This window comes from Nematolebias whitei, chromosome 3, assembly GCF_014905685.2.
Source record: "Nematolebias whitei isolate Nwh7 chromosome 3, NemWhi1, whole genome shotgun sequence".
NCBI classification, from domain to species: domain Eukaryota; kingdom Metazoa; phylum Chordata; class Actinopteri; order Cyprinodontiformes; family Rivulidae; genus Nematolebias; species Nematolebias whitei.
Window position 1 is genome coordinate 18,535,449 of NC_056500.1, and position 10,962 is coordinate 18,546,410.

At 38.4% G+C, this 10,962-nt stretch overlaps 1 protein-coding gene across 1 annotated transcript in view; it reads right to left on the minus strand.

Annotated features, from left to right (window-relative positions):
- Positions 1–1,170, minus strand: part of adgrl4 (adhesion G protein-coupled receptor L4) — a 17,009-nt gene extending 15,839 nt beyond the window's left edge. Inside the window, exons 1-2 of the mRNA XM_037674594.1 lie at positions 1,101–1,170; positions 639–788 (exon numbers count right to left, since the gene is read on the minus strand). Of these exons, the coding sequence (XP_037530522.1) occupies positions 639–788; positions 1,101–1,146 (196 nt within the window). The 5' untranslated portion in view covers positions 1,147–1,170. The remainder of the gene's footprint in view (positions 1–638; positions 789–1,100) is intronic.
- Positions 1,171–10,962: the final 9,792 nt, after the last annotated feature.

Here is a 10,962-nt window from a genome sequence, read left to right on the forward strand (position 1 = left end):
ACACACACACACACACACACACACACACACACACACACACACACACAAGGGGAAAGAACTCCAGCCCAGAAACATAACAGGAAAAACAATGTCAACCAAAGGCAATGCAGGCGAATAATACCCATTTTTACAGCCTCATTACGGATTTGTTAAAATCCAAATGTAATTTTTTGTGTACTGCTATGACCAAACAAATAAATAATTCAACCAACATGACCATTCCTTACAGTTCGAAAGGTGAATTCAGGAAGGAAAGTATTTAACCTTCTGATGCTTTTTTTTTTTTTTTTACAGACTAAAATTGACCAAACTCGCTCGGTTTTAATGTTTTCAGGTAAAAAAAAAAAAAAAAAAGACAAAGAAAAATGTAAAATGTTTCATCTGAGCAAGACTTATTACTGTAAATGAACACATATTGTGTTTTATTCTTTTTAATGTATATGTTAAACATGCAGCTTAACAAGCTTCACCATATCTGGGGACACATGAAGAGCTAAAAGAAATAAACGTTAACCTTAAAAAAAATGGCAAATAACTTGCGTTATAATACCAATAACTTCCAAATATAGAGTGGGTTTTCCACAAAGATTGTTTAGCTACAGTTTTATGTGTTGGTATCCAAGTGTATTTGTATATACCATTGCAGAAATGTGCTCCATCGCCTGTATATCCGAGGTTACAAAAGCAGCCGTAGTTTGATCCATTCAGGGCTTTACACGTTGCGTTTTGGTGACAGATATCACAAATATCAGAGAGGTGGCCCGTGTCCGTCAGACTCCAGAGCCATGCTGTGAGAGAAAAACATACACACAGTTTAAGTTCACTCTACTCATGAAGATCCTTCTTGTGACTTCAGCGTATCAAAATACTTCTCACATTTCCTACATTTTTATATCAGTGGCATTTTCCAATGAGTCAGTTCCTAAAAGTTTGGGTTGAAGCTTATGTTGCACTAAAAAATAAGCAGTTCTGTTCTGATCAAAAACACCAAGCTTGAGCTATTTGAACTAATTATAAATCAGAAGCCTCATAAATGTATTTTAAGATGTGCCCCTATTATAAAACTCCTGATCTGCCATAAAGTACACAAGTTCACGTACCTGTAAAAAGTATGAGTTTCATCGGTGACTTGAGCAAAGGCTCCATACTTTCTTTGGGTCTGGATTACACTTTCAGCCCAGACTGCAGTGGGCTGGCTGGTGACGTGCACAACTTCCTTGCATCAGTTTTCCTGTTTCCCTAAACCTGGCCCTTCCTGTCCTGATCTTTAATCTGCTTTCAAAAACACGCAGCCTGGCCTCTATACTGATCACGCAGTAACGTACACCGTCCTGTAGGACTTCATTCAGCCCAAATTATACAGAAGAGAAACGTTTTGGCAGCGGTTCATCACGTTTTTGTTGCGTTGCCGACACTGATTTGTGTTGCCATTTTTGTACCGTCCATGGCATTGTTCTCCCTCGAACACATACAGGAGGCTATGTAAACACAGGCCTGAACAACACAGGCCCAGTTCACTGAAGGACGAACCCCCCCCCCCCCTTCCGCAGAGAAGGTTTACAATTTTACACACGCACATATTCCTGTGCTGAGTGTCTTCCACCGACCATCTCAGGGATTGGCCTAAACATCTGAAATTCCTCAAGGCTTTTACAGCTAAAGCAGCCTCAACTCAAGCCTCTGAATTTCACTTTCAGCGCTGATTCTTTAGGGTCGTGTCATTGAGTTATTGTGCAAATAAAAGGAAACACAGTTTTAAAAAAAATGTTTGGGTCAACTCAATAATTATTGCCATTGAAATTCAAATTCTAAAGATTCCTTTTTATTCATTGTCCTTTTAAACTGTTTGGCCTTTCGTCTATTCTCTTTAAAACACAGATCCATAGAATTTACCACGTTTCATTTATAAAGAGTTGAACTTGCAGTTTGTTGTGCACATTTCTGAACAAGCTTCCTTAAAACACAATTTCCTCGACCAATAATTGTGGCATTGTATAAAACGGCCTTACAAACAGAATTCTGGAGCTTTTTGTGCTTTGGTCACATTCGGCACGGGGCCTTTGAAGATAAGTGATAAAGCAACTATTTTTGGTTCTTTGACATCTGTCATGGACTAATGACCCTTTTCTCTGTGAAGAAAATGAACGGCACTCTTTGCCATTTAGTTCTGGTGGGCTTTTGACTCATGAAAACAAAGTTTTTCCTCCTGACTAAAAGCCACCACTGCTCATTTCAAAAGCAGATATCTACAGATTTTGCTTTTTCCAGTCAAGCCATGAGTACTGCAAATGGTTGTTTCAGGGTGGAATCTTAAGGGCACAACAGATACGCACAAAAACAGGTGAATTTGTCTAATGTGAGAAAGTGACAGCAGTCCAATGGTAATAGTAGCCATTCAGGTGTAGCTGAGGTCTTTTCAAGCTCCCTTCTTCTTTTTGGCATACAAACACATTCATTGATGAATAGTTTCACTTCAAAGATAAGTTCTTTGTTGACTGTATTGCAATCTGTGGAGGAGGTTTGAATTGCTTAGGCAAGGCATTCAGTTTATTGCTGAGAAAGGCAGCTGCTTTGAATGACACCATTAGAATTGCTCTGCATTAGTGTCCTGGGAAAGTGCTGGGTGAAAACCACATTTGAATGTTTCGCTCTGACACTCTCCTGATGGTAAGGAAGGAAGTGATGCTGTCTAGAACAAACCTGGACTGATTGCACCCTTCCTCCTCCGCATTTTTTTCTTTGTCTTGGGGAAAAAAATCTCACATTTAGCAATAAATTTGTGAAGCCTACAGGAGCTTGCTTGCTCCACAATGACATTGTAAGACACCTAACAGAAAAGATTGCTTCAAATGTGTGCAGGCAGCCTTGTGTAAATGTTTCCTCTTTTCCTTTCCTCTTGCATGGATATGGAAATTTTAATTCTACAGGTGCAGAACTTAGTGTGGGCCTTTTTTGAGCGCGTGTTTAAGCAAAAGCAAAAGTGTTGTTTATGCCATTCAGGCAATATTGAGATTTGCCATACAGAGTACAGCAGAGAATCTATTTTGACACTTTTCACACATATCTGTTCTGATGTTGGCCTTATGCTCAGCCATGATAGGGGGACTGAACCCGGGGGCACAGATGGCAGTAACTGTCTCATAAGCAGGGAACTCTTGAATATTTCAGTGCACAAGGTTGGAGAAACAAACTATGCTTTCTGCTTGGGTTCACAGATGTCAGCTGCTGTGTTTGTGTGGATAACCCAGTAACATTTACATTACAGTTAAATGTAGCAGGAACTACTTCAAGTAAAGAGCCTGCCCTTTGTTAGGTGGGAATACCCATTCAATAGCTAAAACAACATATGTCAAGGATTACAAAAGGGGCTTTAGATTTTAACACAGACTGAGGTTTGTGTTTATTTTTTTTTGCCAGTTTTTTGTCACAAAAAGATTAAAGGATCAAAACAATAGACCATAAGCATGCACATTAGATTAATTGGTGACTCCAAATTGTCTCTAGGTGTGACTGAAAGAGTGAATGGTTGGTTGTCTCTTTTGTCTCTGCATGACTTTGCGATAGACGGGGGCCGGGATGGGGTAGAGGTAAGGCAGCCAACTTGGGACCAGAAAGTCGTGGTTCGACTCCCTGCCACACTCGCATGTGTTGGTGTCACTGAGCAAGACACCCAATCCCTAATTGCTCCCTGGGTGCCTACATAGCTGCCCAATGCTCCACCTGGGTGTATCTCAGGTGTGATGGTTTAAATGCAGAGAAGTAATGTCCTAATTCACGGTGACAACATATAGCACTTATACCTGTCCTGGGTGTACCCCGTCTGTTGCACAGTGACAGGTGGAGGTAGACACCGGCTCCCCCATGACATGGAAGTAGAAGCATGAAAAGATAATATCAATCACCACAGTTTAGTTTCACAGATCTTTTTTGTAGTTTACCTAGCAAACTATTAAGTCATTTTAGACCAGCACTATTGAACTAAATTACTCAAGGGGCCACAGTTACTGAAATACAAGAGCTCAGGGGCTGGACAGCCAGCAGTTATTCTTATTAAGTAAGGTTGTTTTACGATTTCAAATCAAGTTTTATTTAAAAATTAATTCATTGGTGGGCCGACCTGAGCACACCCAATTGGCCTCTGGGCCACCATTTGAATAGCCCTGCTTTAGACCTTTCAAATGGTTACATACATTCACACAAATGGTGGGAAAATGATTGTTTATATGTGTATGTGACAATGCAACAGAATCTCAGATACTTGGGAAAGTGTCACAGAATGGCTTCATGTATTTTCCAGATCCAATGAATTGTTGCACTTAAAGATTGCAAATGCTTGTTATGTCATTCGCCATTTACTTTGGTGTTCAGTTAAAGTTTCAATAAATCTTAAATTACAGTGAAACCATATCTATGGTAGCTATCAATCCTGCATTCAGCTGTAATTCTGTTGTCAGTCAGGAGTTGTACTCAGCTCAGTAGCACACTTCAGTGTAGTTACCCTGAAGAAACCCAGATGTAATGTAACAACCAAGAACAAGATTAGTGAAAATTGTCATAATTCTTTCATATGAGCTGAATAAATCCAGGGCTTTACTCTTGGTTTATCCATCTTAAGGTTATTCAAGCTACATTTACAACTGAATTGTTACAATCATATTAACAGAGAATGTTTACAGATAAAAATGGAATAAGTTAATCAGACTCTGTTACTAAATGGATCTTTCAATTCACAATGTTTTGACTTCTCTCATTTGAAATATATATATATATATATGTCTTACGGTATTTAGTACATCTCTACACATTTACAGTGATGTGAATATGAAAGCCCATCCTCTTTAAATTTTAAAGTTTTATGCATCTGGTCATAATAAAAATAATCAGTTTTCTAAAATATTCAGATCTAATCTGAAGTGTACAAAAAGATCACAGCATATATTTCACCTATTTCACCATGTCATCAGATATTAAACAAACAAACAAAAAATAAGTCCAAACTGGAAAATCACCATGTGAAAAACTGAGTCCCCCACATGATTTAATTGCTTGCTGAAATACTTTTTGCAGCAATGACTTGAAATAGTTGTTTTCTGTATAGACTTTTCAATCTCTCAGATTGTTTTGGAGGAATTTTGGCCAGACATTTTGAACAACACTGCTGGTTCGGACATGTTTTTGCAAAGTCCCACCACATCATTTCCACTGAGGTCTGGACTTTGACTGGACCATTGCAACACAGTGGATCTTTTTAAGCCAGTTTGTTGTAGAATTTCTGGTGCATTTGTGATCATTGTCTTATTACATGATCCAGTTTTGGCCAAGTTTTAGCTGTTGGGGACATGGCCTCATATACTTTGCTCTACAAAGGAGTTCATTGTTAACCCAATGACAGAAAGTTGCCCAGGTGATCATTACCCTCTTCCACTGTTCTTCACCGTATTTATGACATGTTTGTTTTCATGCTTTTTCTTTTTTTGCTAAATTTTATACATTATTGGCAAACATTTGTACTTTGCTTTCATCTGATCAAAGTACACTTTATCCAGCTTAAACTTTGTAAACCTAAATCCATCCATCCATCCATCCATCCATCCATCCATCCGTTATCTGCCGCTTGTTCCGAGGTTGGGTCGCAGGGGCAGCAGCTTGAGCAGGGAGGCGCAGACATCCCTTTCCACAGCCACCTTTTCCAGCTCTTCTGGGAGGACTCCAAGGCATTCCCAGGTCAACCGAGAGACAGAGTCTCTCCAGCCTGAGTCTTCCCCGGGGTCTCCTCCCAGTTGGACATGCCTGAAGCACCTAGGTAGGCGCCCAGGGAGCATCCTTTCCAGATGCCTGAACCACCTCAGCTGGCTCCTTTTGATTTGGAGGAGCAGCGGTTCTACTCCGAGTCTCTCCCAGATAACTGAACTTCTCACCTTATCTCTAAGGGAGAGTCCAGCTAACCTGCAGAGGAAACTCGTTTCAACCTCCTGTATCTGTGATCTCATTCCTTTGGTCACTACCCAGAGTTTGTGATCATAGGTGAGGGTAACATAGACTGACCAGTAAACAGAGAGATTTACCTTACAGCTCAGCTCATTTTTCACCACAACAAACAGGGCACAGTATTCACACTACTGAAGATGTGGCACTAATTGTCTGTCAATCTCACCCTCCATTTTTCCCTCACTTATGAACAAAACCCCAAGATACTTGAACTCCTCCACTTGAGGCAGAAACTCACCCTTGACCTGAAGAGAGCAATGCACCCTTTTCAAACTGATGACCATGGCCTCAGATTTGGATGTGCCAATTCTCATCCCAGCTGCTTCACACTCAGCTGTGAACAGCTCCAGTGAGAGCTGAAGGTCATGGCCAGATGAAGCCAACAGGACCGCATCATCTGCAAATAGCAGAGAAGGAATCCTGAGGCCACTGAACTGTACTCCCTCTGTCCCCTGGCTGCACAGAGAAATTCTGTTCTTAAAAAAGTTTTAAGATTGGGCTTAATACATTCTTTTTTGATAAATCCTTTAATTAGGGTTGGCTTGTTATACTGCCTTAAGCTTAGACTACTAGACAATAAGTTTACCTCATTTATTTAAATGAACTGTTAAAACTGAATAGTTTTCATTTGATACTATTTCTATCTTAACGTGATTCTCGACCTGCCATTGTGTATCTGTTCCTCCTTCCTGTTCATCTCAAACTCAGCAGGTCAAAGCGGATGGCTGCTTGTCCTGAGCCTGGTTCTGCCAGAGGTTTCGTCCTCATAAGGGAGTTTTTCCTTTCCACTGTCACATTCATGTTTGCTCTTGATGAGCGTCTGCAATGAAGTTAAACTCAAAGCAGTCTGCTCCTCAGATGTATAATATTAAACTTAATGTTTATGTATATGAATCAGTGACAACAGGCAGCCCTGGCAGAGTCCAACTCCCACCCTGAAGGTGTCCAACTTACAGCCGACAATGAAAACCAAACTCTTGCACCACTTGTATAGGGATTGAACAGCTCATAGAAACAGGCCCCCCAATTCCATACTCACAGAGACCGTGAGTAATGTAAGCAGAAGTTTGCTTTTTGTCTTATGTTGCTTTGGATCAGAATGTTTGATTCACATAGATCATCAAAATTCTTTATGCAAAGTAATAAAAGCAAAATTATTTACTGGAATAGACACCACCAAGGGTGATCACAGTACCTGTCTGCATCAGCACCACAGCAACAAGCACTGTCCTAGTCAGGTGGTCTAATTCCCAAGAGAGCAGGGATGGAAATCTACTTCAATAGAGCAAATGCTCCCTTTCATTAGCTGTGGGAAAAGTAATCAATGCATCGCAATTTTCTCTTTAAGGTTCACCATCAATATACACAACTTCTTAATGGGAAATTCAAGAGGCTCAATATCCAACCATCCCCATCTGTGTGTCGGCCACTTCTCTGTATTTAGGTGTACTCCAATTTTACAAGTGGAGAAGAAAGTCTAATGAGGTAACAAGGTTAAAGACAAATGTTGGTAAATGTAGTGCTTATCAACACAACTTGTTGTGTGTGAAATTAACTAATCACACATTAAAATGGAAAAGCACTCAATAGCATTGTTCGACCTCATTTTCTTTTTGTTAAATATTATTATAAGTAAACGTTGCCTGTGCTTTTTCTGATTATATTTTCACAAAAAAATTCTTTACAATTGTTTCAGTGTATTTGAGGAAAGTCAGACGTAAATGTATCACATACTTAAACATAAATTTATTGATGTCAACCCCGTGTACATAATATCGTTCCACGTCATGTACCACGTGTGGTGGATCAACAATAAAAATACTTGAACTTGAACATTATGAAGCCCCTAATGAAATTTATTGAGAGACACAAATTTGTGTAAGTAAAAATCCTTTTTATGCACGTTTTGCTAATAAAAAAAAAAGTATTTCAAAAGAGGCTAGTGTTGAAATTGGGGGCAGTTGTGTTTTTGAGCAGTTTCCCTGAAACAAGAGAGTCTGGTGTTTGATTCTACCAGTACACATTTACATGAAGTACCCCTTGGAGAAACTTTGAACTACTAATTTTTGTAAACCTTTATTTAATCAGGCAAACACCATTGAGATCACAGTTCTCTTCTTCAGTGGAGACCTGGGTCTGATGAAATGCAAGTTTTTGGACTGTTAGAGAAAACTGGACTATTCAGAGAAAACCGACCGAGGAGAACATGCAAACTCCACTCATAGAGACTCCACGCCCAAACCAGGGACTGAACCCAGGACCTTATTTCTGTGAGGCAACCATGCTAACCACTGTGCTGTATTGCTGCCACTTGTCTTCGATGTGCCCCATTGGTGTATAAAGAGATCTAGAGCACTGGTTACTATCTATAAAATAATTTGTTCAGATTAGCTGAGTACTATATGAATGTGTGTGATTGGGTGAATATGGGCACAGATTGTGTTGTAAACAGAGGTGGCCAGTAACAAAGTACAATTACTCGAGTACTGTACTTCAGTACATTTTCAGAGTATTTTTGCTTTACTTGAGTATTTGTGTTTTTGGGAACTTAGGACTTTCACTCCACAACATTTCAAAGACAAATATTGTACTTTTGACTGCACTACATTCTAGGACACTTCTTGCTACTTGTTCCTTTTGGCTCAGCTTTGTAATCCGCTGTTGTGGTTTTTCTCTTTCCTTAAATGCATTTGGCCCATTGTTGATTCAGGTATTATGCTAGATTCATCTGTGCAGAACGTTCATTGTTTTGTAAGCTTCTATTTTTAATATGGCAGAACTTTGAGGTATCAGTGTTACTGTTTCCTCTCCTGTGTTAAGTTGTTGCTGTCAATATATGCACTTTTACAGACAAATACGATGTATGAATACTGAAGCTGAGGAAAATACTAAATGTCCATCATCAGTTAGGATTTCCATGACTTTCCACAAACATAGTGTTAGAGTGGTTCTACATGTCAATACATTATCAGGTGGTTTCAGAGAATTACAAGGTTCTGTAAAATCACTCAAAACAAAACAGAAATGTACTGATATTAGAAAATATAATTTGTACTTTAAAATACTTGAGTATTTAAGTGCATGTTTTGAATACTTAAGTATTTTCAAAAGTAGGTTCTTCAGTACTTTAACTTGAGTAACAACAAAGTCCATGCTCAATAATCCAGGTATACACTCCAACATTTTTCAGTCGGGTCATTTGGACAGTTTCTTTTTTTGTGCTGAAACGTTTCACCTTTGATCCGGAAGGCTTCATCATCAACACACAACATAAAACTCATTCTTCCCCCAACAATGGAACAAACCAGTTATGTTGGTGCTAAGATGGTGTCTCTCAAATTGTTGGATTGTATACCTGGATTATTGAGCATGAACTTTGTTGGTTTTGAACCAGTTTGACATGACTGTTGACGAGGGAGATGGCTGGCACTGGAGGAGGGGGCGTGCCAAAGAGACCATCTTAGTACCAACATAACTGGTTTGTTCCACTTTGGAGTAAGCTGTTGGGGAAAAAAAATCAGTTTTGTGTTGTGTGTTTCCTTGATTGATGAAGCCTTCTGGATGGAAGGTGAAACGTTTTAGTACAAAAAAAAAAAGAAACTGGTCAGATGACCTGACTGAAAATTGTTGTTTTACTGAGCAACTTTTACTTGTAGTTGAGTAAGATTTGACCATGAGTATCAATACTTTTACTTAAGTACTAGAATTGAGTACTTTGTCCACCACTGGTTGTAAAGTGCGTTGAGTAGCCTAGTTGGCTAGAAAGGCCTAAGTAAGTACAGTTCATTTACTATTTATCATTCATTTTACAAATATCATTGTCAAAAAATAGAAAACAAATTAAATGTCAAGGATAAAATACTTGCTTCAAAATTTTAAATACACAAAAGCAATTTAGGGAATAATAAAAAAATAAAAAAAAAACAGATGTTCAAACTAAATGCAATTAGTTCCTAAAATGTTAAAATGATCCAAAAATGCACCTCGCTCAGATGAAATCTATGAAATTGACTTCGTTTTGCGTCCCTTCTGCTTTCAGACTTGACTTTGGCAAAAAAGGAGCAATGTCTCTAAAAATCGGGTGCAATTTACAAATGAATTTCCTTCACGCTCGGCTGCTTCATAAAAGCATTTGTCCCGACTCAGATTCAACACACTTGAGTGATCCTATCCATATTCCCGACTTCTTTATGAGACAATGTTTTCCATTTTCTCAAAGAGAAAAGTCTAAAATTTCCATGTTCTCAGGTGCAACAAGTGTTACTGATTGGCCCCCTTTTTTTTCTGCCGCCAACCTCTTGTTAGGTTACCAACTGGAACAAAGTAACACTGGAGAGAGCTCGTGCTTTTTCAAGGATAAAGGGGATCCTTTTGAGGTGACAAAGCTTTACACTGCCACTTTTCAGTTTTGACACCAAACACATTTTGGAATATTGTTTTTTATAATAAGCCTCTTTCTTGTATTTGAATTGAAATCTTTTTGTATACTTATTTAAAATTGATAAAATTGTAAATTATATAAAGATAATATGAACATATTGCTTTTATATAGGTAAATAAGTAATACGTATTGTAAAAACATTTTATTTTCTTAATTGTCAATTATTTTCTGCTGTTGTCTGAAAATTTATTACGATTGTTTATAAAATATAATGGTATATTAGAAAAACAAGCCGTTATTAACTTCTTATAGTCTCAAACAAATTTAATTTAATATGTACATATAGTGAACACCCCAAACCCCTAAACATTTACAAGGTTTTGTAAAGAAATAAATGGGAATATTATAATTTGACATTTGTTTAGCACATTTATGGTACTATGCTCTTTTTAATAGATGCAGTTACACAAACAGACATTTTCTTGATGACCTCATCCAGCTGCTATTCACACTTCTAAAATTACTGCATGTTATGATGTTAAAAATGGCATCGATGGGTCCTGGCATGATGTTATGATCTAACCTTTGGTGCA